Below are 19,854 nucleotides of genomic sequence, written 5' to 3'. Positions count from 1 at the left end.
GTAGGTGGAGAAGTTTGTTTTTTTCTCAATAGATATTTTATCAATCAAGATGCAAATACTAAAAATGTGGAGCCCACTCATCTAAACCATGCTTGACAAATGACTGCCTATCTTTTTTTAACTTTTTATTTTATATTAGTGTATAGTTGATTAACAATGTTGTGTTATTGACTATATTCCAATAAAAAATCGGTTCAGTTCAGTTCAGTTGCTCAGTCATGTCTGACTCTTTGCAACCCCATGGACTGCAGCACGCCAGGCTTCCCTGTCCGTCAAAACAAAAGGTTTAAAAAACTAAATTAAGTCACATAAGGAGAGACTTTTCTCAAAAAAAAAAATTGTGTTAGTTTCAGGTGTACAGGAGAGTGATTCCGTCATACATATACATGTATCTATTCTTTTTCAAGTTCTTTTAGGTTGTTATATTATATTGAGCAGAATTCCCTGTGCTCAAGGATAGGGTAGGTCCTTGTTGGTTATTCATTTTAAATATAGCAGTGTGTACATGTCAATCTCAAACTCCCAATCTATCCTTCCACCCCACCCTTCCCCTCTTGGTAACCATAAATTCGTTCTCTAAATCTGTGAGTCTGTTTCTGTTTTGTGAATAAATTCATTTGTATCAGTTTTTTAGATTCCGCACATAAGTGATATACAGTATTTGTCTTTCTCTGTCTGACTTACTACACTCTGTGACAATTTCTAGGTCCACCCGTGTTGCTGCAAATGGCATTATTTTGTTCTTTTTAATGGCTGAATAATATTCCATTGTATGTATGTACCACATCCTCTTTATTGATTTGTTTATCGATAGACATTTAGATTGCTTCTATGTCTTGGCTGTTATAAACAGTGCTGCAATGAACACCAGGAGGCATGTACCCTTTCAAACTGCTTTCTCCAGATACATGCCCAGGAGGGAGATTGCTGGGTCATATGGTAACTCTATTTTTAGTTTTTTAAGGAACCTCCATACTGTTCTTCATAGTGGCCATACCAATATACATTCCCACCAACAGTGTAGGAGGTTTCCCTTCTCTTTATACCTTCTCCAGCATTTATTGTTTGTAGATTTTTTGATGATGGCCATTCTAACTGGTGTGAGGTGATGTCTGATTGTAGTTTTGATTTGCATTTCTCTAATAATGAGCGACATTGAACATCTTTTCATGTAAGTAGGCAGAGAAGTTTTTACCCCAATTGGTTCCATTGGAGTGGACCCTCTGGGACTTGCTGTTGTTGTTATTCAGTCTCTAAGTCATGTCTGATTCTTTGCTACCCCATGGACTTTAACATGCCAGGCTTCCCTGTCCCTCACTATCTCCTGAAGTTTGCTTAAACTCACGTCCATTGAGTCAGTGATACCATCCAACCATCCCATCCTCTTTCACTCCCTTCTCCTCCTACCTTCAGTCTTTCCCAGCATCAGGATCTTTTCCAGTGAGTCAGCTCTTCACATGAGGTGGCCAAAGTATTGGAGCGTCAGCATCAGTCCTTCCAATGAATATTCAGGGTTGATTTCTTTTAGGATTGACTAGTTTGATTTCCTTGCAGTCCAAGGGCCTCTCAAGAGTCTCCTGGCACCACAGTTCAAAAGTATCAATTCTTTGATGCTCAGCCTTCTTTATGGTCCAACTCTCACATCCATACCTGACTATTGGAAAAACCATAACTTTGACTATATGGACCTGTGACTTGCTAACCTCAGTTTATTTTCTTTCCTGGGTCATAGTCAAGAACAGCACCAAGGAGTCCTAATGGGAAGGGAACAGAAGCACAACATCCACAAAAAGAACTCCAAAAACTTGTAGAAGTAGGAATGTGGAGCACAACTGTTGCCTGCAGGTGTTGGTGGCTTGACAGCCAATGGATGGGGGTGCTGTGTTCCCAAGGGCATAGGTGCCCCAACACAGCCCCACTGTTCAGCCCTTGGCTTTCCAAATAACTATGAGATATGGAAATAGATGCCACTGTTACCAGGAAAAGAGGCATCAGTCATGGGTTCCCTCTTTTCTTGTCTTTCTCTCTCCTGATCGTCCCTCCCATCTTTCTTTTTCTGTCATTCTTTCTACCTGTCCCAGCCTCCATTTTCAAAAAGGACTTGAAGTATCCTGCAAAATAAACAATGACCTATATCTACGTTAGCTAAGGTTGAAAAAGTTCAGAAATTATGCAGAGGAAAGACTAAGATCATTCTACAAGGTGCCAGCAATGATACACTTGTGACTGAGCTCTGAATTTGACTAAGCTTCCTGGCAACCAAGGCAAAGAAGGATAGGTAGGGTTTCCAATGTCCCTGTAGTAATTTTTTTTTGGGGGGGGTAATGAATTGTAGAAGACATCGACATGGAATTTGAATGTTCTAATGGGAGTGTCTCTAGAGGATTTTTGTTTTGTTTTTTTTTTTAAGTTCTTTGTATGGCCGTTTTCTTTTATTGCCTCTAATCAGTGTTGAATGCCTGATATTCTGTCCCAGAACAATGAAGTCACTTCCTCAGGGACTACACCTCATGATAGACAAGCACATTGTTTTCTGGCCACCTGACTTGATGAGGGGTAGAGGTGGGAGGTTAGCATATTATTTCGAGCTCTTGTTCAAATCCTTCCCAGTTAATTTTTGGATTTTGTGGTGAATATCATGCTCCTGGATCATGCATTCATTCATTCAACACTTAGGGGGCTCTCAGGCTATTTCCTGCTCTGTGCTCTCAAGGCAATCGGGAGGGAGATTGACAAACAGCCATGATACATGGTGGGAAGGATGATAATAGAGGTCTGTGCAAAATGACACCAATTATGGAAACATAGACAAGGGAATCATGATTTCTTTGTAGGAATGTGGGGTCCAGGAACGGCTGCACCAATGAGATGACATTTGAACTGGGTCTTGTGAGTTTAAGTTACTGAGTGAGGTGCACCTTCCAGGCAGAGGTAGGACAGTTCCTGGAGTGACTGAGGAGTAGCCAGTGGAACGAGGGTCCAGGGACTGCAGGAGATGGGGGAGAAGGCAGTTGCCTCAAAAAATCACAGGCGGCTCAGTGGGACAGAGAATGGTGAGAAATTGGGGAATAATTACAAAGCAAATAAAATGACAGCATCCCCTGGCTCATGCAGGAACAGAGCAGGAGCTATAGAATCCCACTAAAGGAGAGAGACTGGGCTCAAGCCCTGTGAGCAGGAGGTGATGGGAGGCACACGTGGCAAAGGGCAATGACAGCTGGTTTATGAATCCAGTTTGTCTTCTCAGCCCCAGCTCTTTGGGGAAGTTCATTCCACCTTCTGGCAACCACTGATGGTTGAGCAACTGGATTTTTGGATCTTCCACTGCACATCTTACACAAGTTGAAGATTTTGTGTCTGGAAGAGATGATTCAAACCCAATTGCTGAAGTGACTGAACAAACCTTGATACTGAATTTACTGACTAAAATAGAATCAAATAACAAAAAGCCTCTTCCATCTGGATATTAAATAAGTTAAGAGGCAGGGTTGGCCATCCTCCATCATTTTCTTAAACCCAGGTTGGCTATGCTTTCTTGGGAAATAGAGGCTTTCCCTTGTGGATACAGCTGCCCAGCCCAGAGTCTAGGAAGGGGGCAGACCTGGTAGTGGGGTGGGGAGGGGTGCAGGGGTGCTACTCTTAGCCAAGATGCTGCCTGGCTCTCCTGAGGATAAGGGTCACTCATTCATTTGTTCATCCAAGTGTTCACTGTACAGGCTCTTCAGAGTCGAATCCCAGCTTGTCTACTTTTTCATCTGGACTTCTTCCTCCTGCAACCATTGACACGTGCCTTGTTTTTGGATCACTCCCATCTCAGCTATGAGCTTTCTTTCAGCTCTACTCAGCTTGGGGGTCAGGGATTGCTCAGGTCCAGGATAAATAGCAGCTTGCCCAAGAAACATTTCCTTACCACTTCCTGCGCCGTGTCAGTGAATGGCTCTGTGCCCTTGACCCTGTTGGATGGAGCTTCGGGACCACGTGTCTTTTCCCTTGAGATGTGTGGATGAAGGTCAGAGAACATGTTTGGTCCTCACATGCCATCTTGCACACAAAAAAAGCTCAATAAACGCTAAGCATGCACCATACTCAGACCTCTACTAGGACACAGGAACCTAGGGAGATGATAGGCACTGTCCCCATCTCAGGGTCTCAGAAACCCCAGAGACCCTCACAGAGACAATTTGACCTCCTGGTTTTACATGTGGCAATGCTCTGAATGAGGGCCTCCAATGAGCTTTACATCCTAATTTTTTAAGCAAATTAGGAGGCTAATGCACGAACAAGTCCCATTCTGTTCTGGATAAAGTCTAGACAGTGACCTTTTCTCAATAGCTTCCTGCTGCCTGGAATGAAGACTGCTGGGTGAGACCTACAGCAAGAAATATATTGTCATCTCTACCTAGTACACACATATCCACTTACATCGAAGCAAAGAATGATGAAACAGGATTTACTTTTTCTATGTGAGAGACTCTTCTGTTCTAGTCGACTCTGTTTTCCATTTTAAAGGTTAGTACTAGCACAGTGATTTCCTACCTGTTGAAGAGTTAGGACACAGTATGAAAATCATTAGGGTAATTGTCAAGATTTTGGAGTCAGATGGACCCAGGTTTGCATCCTGGCTCTGGCACCTAGAAGCTGTCTGACATTAGGCAAACACTTTCCTCCTACGTTAGAAGTCTCAGTTTCTTCATCTGTACAATAGGAATAATGTAGACCCTACTACATGGGGGTAAGTGTGAGAATTAAATGGGATAACACAGATAAAAGCTCCTGGCATAGAGTAAGTGATTGATAAGTGTGAGCTTTGACATAGTTGTGAATATTATGGTTCTTATTGTCCTCGTGCCACTCTGCACTCCTGCTTCCTGGGGAGTGGTAGTCAGAAAGGACTTCCTGGAGGAAGAGGCATTAAAGCAAGGCAGCAGGTTGGCCAGGAATCACTACTGTCCTCACAGTGACCAGGAACTCTGTGTGAGCATCCCAGGGACACACATTTTCTTCTCTATGAAGGGCAGACTTGTTCCCAAGTCTGGACCATGTTAGATGCCTTTGCCTTTCACATTTAGGTCTCTAATCCACCCAGAATTGATTTTTGTGTCTGGTGTAAAGTAAAGATCCAATTTCTTTTTTCCCTCCTTGTTTCTGAATGGATAACTGGCTCCCCTGCACTATTTATTAGAGTCTCATCCTTCCCTGCTGATTTGTACATCACCTCTCATATATCAAGTTTCCATACATGCACAGATCAGTTTCTGGACTTGATTCTGTTTCATTGGTCTATTTATCCATGCCTGTGCCAGTCCCATACTGTATTAATTACTGCAGCTTTATAGTGATTTCTGATGTCGGGGAGGCCAGTCACCAACTTGTCCTTCTCCTGTAGAAGCCCCTGGTCTGGCTCCAGGCCTATGCTCTTCTCTGCACGTTGCAGAATCAGCCTCTGCTGGAGACTGGTGCAAAGTCCCAGGAGCTCTGGACAAGAATCCGTCTCAGGGTGCCTGGACCTGCAGTACCTCCTGGATGCACAGCTGCCACCCACCGTGTTCAGCATTTGAGCTGCCCTGGAACTACTTTCTAATTCATTTGCAGAGAAAAGCACCAGGGATGTGCCTGAGTCTTCATCCCCTCTGCCTGCCACTTGCCCAGTGACTCCTCTGGTTTCCCTCCCAGTGGCTTAGTCCTCATCATCCTACCCAGGAAGCCTGTAAACTCCTTTCAGAAGACTGCTTGTTTCCTTGTCCTTGTCTGCTAAGGACATAACCCTGGACAGATAGAAAGGCATCATCCATAGGCAATGCCAGGGTGATGGAGGAGACTCCCTGCACCAGAGCTTGGCACAGCCAAATTCTTTGGCTTGGGTATCTATCTGCAAATAATTTCTTTACCTGAAGATAGGGCTGGGATTGAAGTGGGGAATGGGAGGAAGAGACCTGTCACTCTTGCTTATACTGTAGTTTTTCCTAGAGTGGGAAGACCCATGTTGGCGGCTTCACAACCTTTCCGGAGACCATTCTGACAGTGGTGCCAAGGAAATGACACATCACAAGCTCTGGTTTCATGCAATGGCTTAAAGAAAAGAGCATGACTCATGGGCCAAGTGTACATGACTGGTGTGGACTTGGTAAATCAGTTTTCAGCATACAGGTGTTTACATGCTTCCAGAATTCAAAAACATTTGCTTTGATGTGATGGTTTTGGGGTGAGAGTTTATGATGAACCATCCCCTGTTGACCCTGGGCAAAGCCCTCCTCCCCTTGGGTCTCAGTTTCCTCCTCTGTGAAATGAGGGTTTCAACTAGGTGATGACCCAAATTCCCTTTAACCCTCGTTTTTGTGATTCTACACTTGTGGTTTAAGAGCACAGAAATGAGAAACTTTACTTCCCATCCTCTTGGCTACCAGATTCATGTTTCTGCCTTGCTTTGGTTATAGACGCCTCCCTCCTTGCAAAGAGGAGGTTGGTTGTCCCTGGCTGGCTGGGGCTGAGGGAGGGAAACCTGCCGGCCATAAAGAAGTGAGGTTTGAATTCTCGTGAAGCTGCACTGAATCTTGTCCACCTCCTCACTTGGGGAGACGTCCTGATTCTGGATACCTGTCTTGTTCTGTCCAGCTGAATGTGTCCTCTTAATACTGGGGATCCGTGAGCCCCCAGGAGCCTTGGTGCTGGTATGGGCTAGCTTGCTGAGCCCAAAACGTGGCAGTGGTATTTGGCTGGAGTGCTTTGTAACCTTGATGCTGAGACATCTGTCTTGTTTCCTCTTTCAGACCGCCGATTATTCTACCATGGCCTCGCTGGCAGGAGGGCTGGATGACATGAAGGCCAACCTGACCAGTCCCACCCCCGCTGACATCGGGAGCAGTGTGCCTGGGCCACAGTCCTACCCCATTGTGACAGGTGAGGGCATCTGGGGTGTGGTGGGGCAAGGGGTGAGTGGCAGGGAGAGAGAGAACGTGGGTGATGATGAAAATGGCTTCTTGGTGCTTTGGGGCTTGACAGGGGCCGTCTTTCTTTTAATGAGGTTATGAGGTCCTGGAACAGGTTGGGGGACTGAGACATGGCTGTAGATGCTCTGATAGAGCCAGAGGAGAGCAAGTACCAAATGGGCAGTGGGCTGGGGGTGGATGGAGCAGGGAAGCCTCACGTCAAGGGGCTGGGTGATTTCAGATTCCCTGGGACTGAGGCTGAAGTGTTCAGATGGCTGGGATTTAGCTGTCTGGGAGAAAGGCAGTGCTGGTGGGCCTCAGCCCATAGCGTGAGTGAGATTCCTGGTAGATCGCTGCCAGGAGTTTCAGGTTTCCAGGTGGAGTCAAGAAGGACAGGAGGTTTAGACTACCTTCCTCAAAGACCAGTCGCTTGAGCTGTCAGTGTGAAGATAAAGCGTGTGGGCCCTGGAGGCATGCTGCTGGATTTGAACTTGTGGTAGCTGTGTATTCTTGAGGAAGTTAAATAAGAATTCTGGCCTCACAGATGGTTTTTTCATCTGTAAAATGGTGCTATCACCCACTCCATGGCGTTGCTGTGAGAATTAAATGCTGCAAACACATGAGCTGCTTAGACTCTGGTCTAGTGCACACAAGCACCTGATACGGTGTGATTATTACTCCTTGTGAGGTGGCCTATCACATCAGGCTCGCTGCTATGAAAGGGGCTGGACCAGAAGGGTGGGACAGACAGACACCCCACCCTACTGCAGCAGCACTGGGCTAATACGGATGGACAGACTCAGCCACCAACTCCAGGAAGGTGTCTGACTGAATAGGCAAGAGGCAGTCTTGGGTATTGAACAGATGGTGGGGGGCTGGGGGCACTTGGATGAGAGCGTAAGATAGTGGGATGTCCCTGTAGGCTGATACACGAGACACAGGAAGCAGTGACAGAGACAAGGGGTTCTTAGAAATGTGAGTGGGCTGTGGTTGCATCAGGGCTGGATCTGGGTTAGAACTTTAGGGAAAGAGTTGGGTGAGGCAGGCTCTTTCCCAGCCTCATGGAGGCTCCTAGGCAGGGCAGGCCCAGCTCTGAGACTGGAGCTCGTGGGGCTCAGGTGAGAGTAGCCAGGGCTCTTTTTGCAGATCCAGGTACCACGTGGGGATCAGTTAAGAGGCAAGAGTGACTTGGTCCCCTGTCTGCCTGAAATGGGGCCAGAGCCTGGAGGGCAACTGAGCCTGCAAGGGATGGGGGTGTCAGTAACAGAGCAAGGATCTATGGAGAACCTCAGTCAGAATGAACTGAGGTTCATTCTTTTACTAACATGACAGGTGTCCCATGAATCCTCCCCCTTGGGTTATGAGGGTCTGTGACAAGATCTCTGACAGCATCCCCATTTTACAGATGCAGAAACCAAATCTCAGGGAGAGGAAGTATAAAGGGGAAGGGAGAGAGGTAGAGCCGGCCTTCACAGTCTCCTGGGTCCTTATTCTTTTCAAAGAAGTACAAATTATTGGATAGGTAGGGGTGGTAAAGTAGACAGAAGCCTGGACTAGTTAATAATAATAGTAAGTCACTCAATCTAGTAGTTATGGAGTTTCAGACACTCTGTAAGATGAACTTGTTTTACCCTTGGAGGAGCCCCAGGAGGTGGGTACTATTATATCAGATCCATTTCTTAAAAGGCCTGGGGCAATTAAGTAGCTTGCCAGAAATCACAGCTAGTGAGCAGCAGAGGTAAAATTGAAGACCCGGCGGGTACAGTCGGCCACTCTTCCACACAGATAACCTGGGGCTAATCCCGGCGCCCTCACTTCCTTGCTGTGACTTTGGTCCTGGTCTCTCAGGGCCCTTGTGAGGATCACATGAGATCCCTGAGGGGCCTGCTCTGCAGATGGAAGGTTTGTTATTGGGTTTGGGGTTCATGGGTTTAGGCAGATCACAGGAAGACATATTCTACCATCTGCACAAGCCTATTTAGATGGAAAATAATCCAGTAAATGTTGAGACTGTGGTTGTATTTCTGAAACTCTTATCTGTTGATGTGGCAAACTGGGGGTCAGTTGCCCAAAGGGCTAACCTAACCCACAGATTAGAACCATATCTAAAAACAGGTATGGTTAGTTGGGCCCACATAGGACGTTTTATAAATTTGAGTCAACATTAAAAATTTTTAAATCTGCATCTCTGGCTCTCTTGAAAACTCAGTAGATCTGGCCACACTGGGTGGTATTCCTACATGGTCGTGGAAGGCGGAGAATGAGTGGCAGCAGCCCCTCAAGACAGGGCCTCCACCCACCTGCTTTCTCATTATCTTACAAGCCTAATCTGGAAATGAATTTGAGTTGAAAACCCTTGATGCAGAAAGTCAGTGCTAAAAGCTAGCTGGGTGCTTTAGCTGTTCAGGGTCTGCAGATGGCCAGTCTGGATGTGAGCTGAGTCTTTAGCTTAAGCCCTTGACCAAAGATTTTTTGTATTTTGATCTATTTTAAAGTCACATCATAGAGCAGAAAATGAATACAAATATAAATATCTCATACCTAAGTCAGAATTATGCCTAATGTTGAACTATTAAAATTATTCTAATTATAAATATATAACACATATATAATAGTATAATATTATAAATATAACCATTAGCTTTCTTGTAAGTAAACAATAGCTAGCTAGAAAAATAAAATAGGGGAAAACATTAACAACAGGACCAAAAGAAAAAAAGAGAACGCTGAGGAATAAACTTAACATTAAAACGCCACTAAAGAGTATAGAATAGTAAATGGAGGGACTTCCCTGGTGGTCCAGTGGCTAAGACTCTTTGCTCCCAATACAGGGAGCTTGGGTTCAATCCCTGGTCAGGGAACTAGATCCCACTTGCCACAACAAAGGTAGAAGGTCCTGCATGCTGCAACTAAGACCAGGTGCAGCCTAAATAAATAAATATTAAAAAAAAAAAAAAATGGAGAGCTACAGCTTGTTCTTAGATAGGAAGACTCAACACCATGAAGATGTCAGTTCCCCTAAAGTATTCTATTAATTCAAAACATTTTCAATCAAAATGCCAACAGAACTTAAGACTTTGGCACTAATTACTAGACAAATAAACACTCAAGGGTAGCTAGAAAAATTCTGAAATAAAAAAGTGAATAAAACAGCATATTTTAAAATTTTATGATAAAGTTACAACAATTAAAACTACTAACTAAAACTGAAGCAAATAGACACATGGAGCCGCATACAGAGCTCAGATCATTTGTCATTGTACCATGTGCTCAGCCACGTCTAACTCTTTGGGTGTTTATAGATACAGCATTTCAAATCAGTAGAGGAAATATAAATCATTCAGTTAATGGTGTTGGGACAATTGGCCTGTTGGATCCATACCCCACTCTCTATATCAAAGTAAATTTCAAGTTGATCAAAACTTTAAATTGAAAGAATGAGGCCATAATAAAGCTAGAAAAAAAAAAACACAAGGGAAATATTTTAATAACCTTAGAGTGGGAAAGGCCTTTTAAAATTTGCTCCAAATACACAAGACAAAGAAAAATGATGTAAATTACTGCTTAAAATATAAATGTTTCATATGTCTGCAGAAACACTCAAAAGACAAAGAATAAAAAAAAATTTAAGTGGAACACAGGTGACAAAAAGCTAATTTCCTTCATATATAAAGAGGTTTTCAGAAACAAAAGAGAAAAAAATCAATAGAAAAAAATGGATAAAGCAAATGAACAGGAAAAATGCAGGTGTCCCATGGCATATAAGAAGATATGCACTGTATTCATAATTTTTTTTGGTATTTATAATTTTAAAGCTAAAAATTAAACATGGGATGCTAATAAAACCTATCAGCTTATCAAAGACTGAAATGTTTCTTGAGGCACAATTGGAGAGGTTTCTGAAACAGATATTTTCATACACTGTTATAGGCATATAAATCAGTGCAGTGTTTTTTGGAAAGAAATTTGTCAATAACTTTCAAAATTTTAAGTGGACATACCTACCATCTAACCCAGAACTTTTATATTCACTTTAAGAACTTTATTTCACAGATATATTCACACAGATGCACAGTGATACCTAAATCTGTATAATAATGACAGAGTTATTTATCATGAAAAACAAATGGAAAACACTCAGTGTTTATCACTAGGAGGTGGTTTAATAAATTATGGCTCCTTCACACAATAAACTACTCTGCAACCATTAAAAAGAGTTAAGTAGGGCTATCTGTGCTTACATGAATGTGTTCAAGATATACATTTAAGTAAATAAACAATTTTACAGAATAATGTGTTTAGTATGATCCCATTAGTGAAAAAATATAAAAGACACACACACAGAGGCATGGACACACGTATGCAGATCAGATGCATATGTATGATGATTGGAGGAGACGCTGCTCGGCCCCTTCCCCCGCTTAATGGGGCACTGTAGTGCTGTGCTGAAACTGGGGTTCTCTGCTCAGTCCCACCCAGTGTCCCCCTAGGATAGCAAATATTCATAGTGCCCCTTTACTGTCCTGAAATTAAGTTCATAAAAAATATAGCCTATCTTCACAAGTAATTTCAAATAAAATAAAAATAATGCTCAACTATTAGATAAAGGATGTGAGAGTTGGACCATAAGAAGTCTGAGTGCCAAAGAATTGATGCTTTTGAACTATGGTGTTGGAGAAGACTCTTGAGAGTCCTGTGGACTGCAAGGAGATCAAACCAGTCCATCCTAAAGGAAATCAGTCCTGAATATTCATTGGAAGGACAGATGCTGAAGGTGAAGCTCCAATACTTTGGCTACTGGGTGCGAAGAGCTGACTCTTTGGAAAAGACCCTGATGCTGGGAAAGATTGAAGGCAGGAGGAGGAGGGGATGATAGAGGATGAGATGATTGGATGGCATCACCAACTTGATGGACGTGAGTTTGAGCAAGCTCCAGCAGTTGGTGATGGACAGGGAAGCCTGGCTTGCTGCAGTCCATGGGGTCGCAAAGAGTTGGACACAACTGAGTGACTGAACTGAACTAATTAGATAAAGGAGAAACAACTGAAATTGCTTTTAATTAATTGCTATGTACTTTGATAAGTAAATACTCTTGCATGTCTAAACTGCAAGACATAAATGTAGCCCAGGGCTTGCCCGGTGCACAGAATCACCGTGAACTCAGCAACAAACCTGAACACAGGCTTACTGTGTCTGACATACTGTGAGCAGGAATTTACGAAGAGGTGAGGAACTCTTGGCAAAGTTCCAAGTAAAACAAAGTACAAGCTTTACTTGATTTACACAGTAGTTGCGTTCCTAGAAAATTCAGTGTATATTAAGACCATGGAAACTGCAAGTTCACATTTATATGTAAATTAAGTTTCCATTCTAGATTTAAATAATTATAAGCAGATTTCTCACTTCCATGTATGTTGGGCAGGGCAGGACAATAGTGCAGGATGAAAGGCAGATTCTTCATTGTGTGGGACTGTTCCACACCAAACCAATAATGCCTGTCAAGCATATAAAAGCCCCCACAAATTTTCAAAACACCCTCTAGGGGGAAGTTGACAACCCCACCAAAAGCTGTTATAACACCGGAAGGAATGCCCCTGAAAACTGTTAGGGTGAGTCTCCATGTCACCACGTGGTGTTAATTTAATTCCACCTGCCCTCGTGGATGTGTTGACAGCTCTGAGCTCCTCCGGGAAGAGCTGCGTCTTCCAGCCTCACCTTCCCCTTCTCCCCTCCTCACAAGGCCCAGAGTGCAGTGGGTGCTCAGCTGGGTGATCAGCCTGGGATCTAGGAGGTGGGTGGACTCTGTTCTCCTCCACCCACTCCAGGCCGCCCAGGGACGATCTCATTAAAGAAGGAGTCCATGTCTCTCCATCATTTTATGCCATATAAAATATTAAGTTAAACTGCTCCACCAGCCGGGGCCACGGTTCAGAAACGGCTCACCATTTGCAAAGCCGTGACATGACCTGCCCATTCCTGCATCGTCAGCAGTTTGGGTCCTGATTGGGGCTAGTTATCTACAGGTGTGTCCTTGGGTCACAGGCTTGATGACGGAACAGCCACTGTCCCTACCTGCCAGGGAGGACAGCAGGTGGATGCCAGCAAAGGACCAGGCAGTCTTTCCTTGCTGTGCCCGCCTGACACTTTGCCTGAAAGAACAAAGGAATGGGGCCAGCCTATGTCCTTGCTGGCATCTTCCCTAAGGACCATCTCTTTGCATCTGCAGTTGGAATGGCAGAAGGAGACTGAGAGAGGTGTCCTCTGGTTAAACAACTTTGAGAAACACCTGCCTGGTGAATGACCCAGGTCCTAGGGTCTAGGGCTTCCCTTGGCCCATCCCTTCTAAGTAGCAGAGACCATACAGGGGCCAGTGGATGAGCACCCACAAAGACAGACAGATGCTCCAAGTCACCAAACCACCAGCTCTAATATGCTGGTATCCCCCAGGCTCAAAGTTTAGACCCCCAGTATCCCAAACTTGATACTTGAAAGAAAGGATTTTAAGTCCATCTTCTGCCTTTCTCATGTAAACAGAAGCTGAGGGCTGAAGGAAAGAGCACTTAGACCCAGGAGTCAGCCTGGGTTTAAGCCTAGACTTTACTACCTGAATGTCCTGTTGTTGTTTAGTCACTGAATTGTGTCCGATTCTTTTGCAATTCCATAGACTGTAGCCCACCAGGCTCCTCTGTCCATGGGATTTCCCAGGCAAGAATATTAGAGTGGTTATCATTTCCTCCTCCAGCGGTCTTTGCCACCCAGGGATCAAACCTAACTGTCCTATCCTTCAACAAATAGATTGTCCTCTTTGAGCCTCAGTTTTCCTATCTTTGAAACGGGGATGAGAATTCCTGGCCCACCTGCCTCAAAGGTCATTGTGAGGATATAAGGAGAGTGAATGGAAAAGATTTGAGAGCCACTAAGGGGCCATCTGCATGTGTGTGGGCAGGAAAGGGGATCTGGAGGGTCTGCAACCCAGTATTGGCTTTTTCTAGTCTCCTTCAGGATGGACACCCTGACCACAGATGTGCAGGTGGCAGGGTCCTGCAGGGCAACTGCTCACTTCACGGCTGGAGAGACCCAGGTCCAGAGGGCAGAGGTGACCTGCTCAAGCCCACATCCAGTGAGTTAGAGCTGGAACTGGGGTTCATCCAAGGCCATGGTTTCTACAGCCTGCTGCCAATATGTGGTTTGATGGACTAAAAAAAAAAAAAAAAATCACAGTTTAAATTTCCAGAAGGCATATCTTTTAGCATTTAATTGAGAATGTCAGCAGCAAAGCCAGACTGCCTGCTCTTGAAGTCCAGCTTCACTGTATTCTAGCTATGTGACCTGGGGCATGTTACTAGCCTCCATGTCCAAGGTCCCTATCTGTAAAATGGGGCCCAAGATAGTACTCCCTGCAGGAAGCTTGTGAGCATGGTCCATGCAGTCTTAGCCTGATGCTTGGCTAAGTAAACACTTAATGAATGGCAGCTATTAATATGTTCCTGGGCTCTTGTACCAAAAAGTCTGGCGAGGTGCCACATCACTCTGAATGAACTCTCTGTGGGGAACACCTCCTTTGACCTGTGTTTTATGAGCCTTTATGTGGTTCAGTCAGACCCAACTAAATATTTCTTCACTCAAAGTGAAATCATAATAAAAAATAAAAGCAAAATTACAAAGAATACCTCATGTATCTAGGCTGCCAAAAGGTGCTGGAAAAATGACAATAAAAGCTATAATACAGCATGATACTCCATAACCAAGTGTTCAGCCATTAAGCTTTCCTCAAAGTTGTCTGCCTTGGAAGGGCAGCATAATATTGATACTTACTGTATATCGGGCTATCTCTCGGGACTTGGCTGGTAGTACCATCGAGGCCTTGGTGGATAGTCCCTCCTCTCGCTGAGCTTACCTGCTGGTGAGAGCCAGACAATTCACAGCAAACACAGAAAAAAGATAAACAAGGTAATTTCATACTGGCAGTGAAAGAAGTGCTGGTGTCTGGGTCTGAGTTCGTAGCACAGGGAGAAAGAAGATGGGAGGAGAGGGAAACTGGGACTGGGGGCAGTGACGAGACGGGTGGGAGATGAAGTAGAGCCTCTAAAAAGGTGGCATGGGATCTGAGACCCCAGCCAGGAGAAGCCTTGTGAAGATTTGTGGAAGAGTCATCTGGATAGAAGATACAACCCTGGGAAATTTCTTTTAATAAATGACTGAGTGAATTAGGTGCTGAGAGGGTGGGCCCATATCTCAGTTCTTTATCTGCTGCCAGTTGGGCCCAACTCATAATCAGGCCTCAGGGACTCTGGAAACTCTGAGGTTGGGTACTCTGACCCATCACCCAGCCCTGGGATCTTTTCTGTATCAGTACTTGGTTACCTCTAGTGACAGGGATTTCACTACCTCAAAGGCAAAAAATCTTCAAACAGGACTTCTCTGAGGCTGTTCTCCACTGAAGTCATTTCCTTCCCCATTGGCAAGCCAAAGCCAAGGTACTGGCAAAGTACAGGCTGGTGTTTGTTCTGTGAACTCAGACCCAGACACTGGCATTCTGTGTTCTCGTGGTCCAGCCCAAGTAGTGTTTTTTAAACTTAAAAAAACACCAGAGCTCACAGTTTACACATCAGAGGAGAACAGCCCCAATGCCCATGAGTAGGGGACTGTTCGACAAAGAAGAGCTCATGGGTGCGGAGTGCTGTGCGGTGGCAGGGAAGGAGGAAGCACTTTATGTCCTGACTGGGAAGGCCTTGGAGATACACTATGAAAAAAAGCACGAACAGTGCATACAGGATGCTACCTTTTGTGTAGAGAAGGGAGGGGCCATGGGAATTCGTATTTGTGTACACAGCATACAGAAATTCTGGAAGGATACTCAATAAACCCTGTTTGGGTGTAGTCTCTGAAGTGGGTATAGGAAGTGGACCTTTTGCTGAATATCATCTACGTTTTTAATTTTTTGAACCCTGGATAGAGGAGCCTGGCAGGCTACAGTCCATAGGGTCATAAAGAGTTGGACATGACTGAAGTGACTTGCTGCTGCTGCTAAGTTGCTTCAGTTGTGTCTGACTCTGCGCGACCCCATAGACGGCAGCCCACCAAGTTCTGCTGTCCCTGGGATTCCCCAGGCAAGAACACTGGAGTGGGTTGCCATTTCCTTCTCCAATGCATGAAAGTGGAAAGTGAAAGTGAAGTCGTTCAGTCATCTCCAACTTCTAGTGACCCCATGGACTGCAGCCTACCAGGCTCCTCCATCCATGGGATTTTCCAGGCAAGAGTACTGGAGTGGGGTGCCATTGCCTTCTCCGGACTGAAGTGACTTAGCACGCATATATTATCTTTATCAAAAAATTAAATTTAAAAGTGACTTTAAACTAGGATATTTAGCATAAAGGCTAAAATGTCTAACTTCCTTTTTCTTTTGAAAAACTGGAAACCTGTCCACCAGAGTCCACATTCCCACATGGCCACAGGTGGGTAGAGTTTAGAAGGGGCTTTCCCCTACCTGAACCGCGCTTCCCTGTTCATCCCAATCTCTACCTGGTCAACTTCGCTCGCTCTTCTTGCCTGCTGGCTCCAGTGAGTTTTAGACCTGCCCCAGCCCCTCTTGCCTGTCTCCCCTGACACCTATTCCTGCTCAGCAGAAAACCCCTTTGGTAGGCCAGAAAGGGCAGACCACAAGCTATCCAGCTGGCCTTGCCTGTTGCTAACCCGAGGCCTTTGCTCATGCTGTTCTGCCTGCCTGAAATGGCTTTCCCCAAATAACAGCTCAGTGTATAAGCCATCCATTAGTGGGGGAAAGGTTCTCCAGAATGTGTGACAGCTCAGCATTGCAGCCCAGTGCAGCGATGTCACACTCTGTCCAAACTAAACATTGTGAACCTGCTCCAGGAAATGACAATCCAGAGAGAAAACTCAGCACCCAAATGGGAACTTCCCCAGAAAAACAAGGCTATTTACACTCCAGAAAGATTCAAGATGAATCCAACTGGAGATTAGTGTTTGTTAAATAGACTCACTGTTACAGGTTCTAGAGAAACCTAGAATTTTGGAATCTCAGTGTTTGGAAGTATAGTCAGAAGTTCAGGGAAGCCAGAGAGGGCTAATTATTTTATTAATAAAATCCAAATGAAATTCAAGCATCTCTGTAATTAAAATGCACATCAAAGGAAAATATGATTTGCTTTCAGGTTAGTGCAGTGTTCCCAAGAACTATTTGTTGAATAAATGACTTAATATTTGTGTAAAGAGCAGTGTCAATTAAAAAAATAATTTCAGTAGAAAGTACTCCAGTTGTTTCTGACCTTGTAATTTGTAGGATAAAAATAAACAAAGCTGGATGGCCTTCCTGGTAATACACTCATAGATTTTTGCACTTGCAGGCAGCTTGGAAGCCGACCTTTCCAAATAGCCTTCAAAAAAGTCTCTGGGCCTCAAGACTTTCAGCTGACCCTGCTGTGATCCATCTTCTTAAAATAGCGATTTCATTAGCTCGTCCTCCTGGTCAGAGATCTCCACTGTCAGACCGTTATCTGCAGGAGAAAACACACCAAACTGTAGCTCCTGGCAATTAGCGGAGGGGTTACCATTCATCATTCATTCATTCTCTCATTCACTCACTCACTTCCCCGTCAAACCCCAACTCCTTCAGGTTCCTTAGCGAGGCTTGGTCTTGCAGTTCTAGTGTCTCTGCTCTCAGCATACTCATAACCTGATGAGGGAGGTAAATGTGGATACATGTACAAGGCAAAACAAAGCAAAACAAACAGGAAAGAGAAATACCAGGGAGGAACCAGCAAGTCTGAAGGTGTGGAGGAGGGAACTATTGCTTCCTTTGACTGTGGGGTTTGGGAATATTTTGTGGAGGAGTCCACCATGGAAGCTGCTCTGGAGGTACCATGAACTCTTGGTTTCTCTGCTCTGAAGCTTGGTCTAATCTCTTGCAACACCGTCAGTTTTCCTAATTCCTTTTAAAACAGGAAGGAGTACTTGCTCATTGTAAAATAAATAAACGTATGTAGCAACATGTTACTGTATCAGCTCGCCAAGTTCTTAGATTGTTCTGCTGTCAGCAGAGTTGATGGTTTGGTAGATGTCCTTCCAGAACTTTTTATTTTGCATAAAAAACTGTATTGGGTTATACATATATAGATCATTTCCTCCAAATGGGTTTTTACTCTTCATACTGTTGGTCAGTTTTTAAAAATTTTAATTTCCTGTTTTATGGACACCTAACATGTCAGTAGGTCCAGAACTTCCATCCTTTCTAATGTTTTAGATGGACCATCATGAACTCTCTCTAGCCGTATGGGCTAGAGAATTCCTCCCTCAGGGCTCAGGACTTGATCCCTCTCAGTATTTGATATCTGGGCTGCAGACAGAGAAAGATGGGGTACAGGAAGGGAAGCAGGCAGGGAACCTAGGTATCCATGGATGGCCCAGGGCTGTCAGCTTAAAAAGACAGCAGACTGGGGGCCTGGCTGCTGCCTCCCACATGCCCAGGGGTATGTGGAGAGGAGGTGTGGCTGCTCGAAGCTCATCAGGGGAAGCCACGGGGAGGCAAGCTTTAGTTGAGTGCAAAGAAGAATTTTTTAACAGAGCTTTCTGAAACTGGAATAGGCTCCCTCCGGAGATAATCACGGTGATAGCTAATGTTTATTGAGCATTTGTTATGTGCTTTGGTTCATTTCATCTATGAAACTAGGTACTATTTTTGTCCCTACTAACAGAAGAAATTGCCTGAGTTCACACTGCAGTAAGTAGCAGAGCTGGCTTTCTCTAACCCCTGTACTGTACTGCCTCTGTTTGGTAATAAGCTCCTTGTCATCAGAGATATCCAACCAGAGCTCTCTCACATTCCCCCATAGCACAGTTAGACTGGTGGCCCTGGGGGTCTGTGGAAGCTGATCAAACTCAGAATCTCTTGTACAAACTCTGGAGCTAGACTACCTATCTTCAGATATCAGCTCTTCTCCCACTTATGAGTTGGTGACCTCAGTTGCAACTGAGCATGCCTCAGTTTGCTCATCTATAAAATGGGAATAGGAACTTGTTACATGGATTAAATGAGTTAATATTTCAGAAGCACTTAAAACTCTGCCTGGAACATAACTACTAAGTAAGTGTTGTTTTTTAAAAATCTGGAGCTCATGCTGCTGCTGCTGCTGCTAAGTCGCTTTAGTCGTGTCTGACTCTGTGCGACCCCATAGACGGCAGCCCACCAGGGTCCCCCATCCCTGGGATTCTCCAGGCAAGAACACTGGAGTGGGTTGCCATTTCCTTCTCCAATGCATAAAGTGAAAAGTGAAAGTGAAGTCTCTCAGTCGTGTCCGACTCTTCACGACCCCCTGGACTGCAGCCTATCACGCTCCTCCGTCCATGGGATTTTCCAGGCCAGAGTACTGGAGTGGATTGCCACTGCCTTCTCCTCTGGAGCTCATGAAAGCAGCTCAGTTCAGAGAGCTTGGTTTAGGGGTCCTCCACAGCCAGGGGATGAGGAGCTCACCAGAGGTGGGATGTGTCCAGCATGGAGGAGCCCTGATGGCTCCCTCTACTGATGTTCCACTGACCTCCTGTATTAGTTTTCAATTGCTGCTGTAACAAATTACCATGAACATCATAGCTTAAAACAACACAAATTTATTATCTTAACACTCTAGGGGTCAGAAGTCTTAAAATCAAGGTGTCAGCAGGGCTCCATTCCCTCTAGAGGCTCTAGGGGAGAACCCATTTCCCTGTCTTTTCCAGCTTCTCCAGGCCACCCATGTTGTCCGGCTCATGGCCCATTCCTCTGTCTTCAAAGCAAGCAGGGTATCATCTTGTCTTCTTTACCTCTGTTTCTGTTGTCACATCTCTCTGTGACTCTGACCCCCCTGCCTTCCCGTATAGGTACTTGGTGATTAAATTGAGCTCATCTGAATAATCCAGGATCATCTCCACATCTCAA

At 44.7% G+C, this 19,854-nt stretch overlaps 1 protein-coding gene across 12 annotated transcripts in view; it reads left to right on the top strand.

The window, feature by feature from the left end:
- Positions 1–19,854, top strand: part of PAX5 (paired box 5) — a 180,523-nt gene that overhangs the window by 96,730 nt on the left and 63,939 nt on the right. For all 12 annotated transcript variants that reach the window (XM_081510326.1, XM_081510311.1, XM_081510287.1 and 9 more), the window contains one exon: positions 6,768–6,897. In XM_081510326.1, coding sequence (XP_081366452.1) covers positions 6,768–6,897 — 130 coding nt within the window. The remainder of the gene's footprint in view (positions 1–6,767; positions 6,898–19,854) is intronic.

This window comes from Giraffa tippelskirchi, chromosome 1 (genome assembly GCF_054371585.1).
Source record: "Giraffa tippelskirchi isolate mGirTip1 chromosome 1, T2T-mGirTip1v1.2.pri, whole genome shotgun sequence".
NCBI lineage: Eukaryota > Metazoa > Chordata > Mammalia > Artiodactyla > Giraffidae > Giraffa > Giraffa tippelskirchi.
Note: the sequence above shows the minus strand (reverse complement) of the source record. Positions and strands in the feature narration are given on the sequence as shown.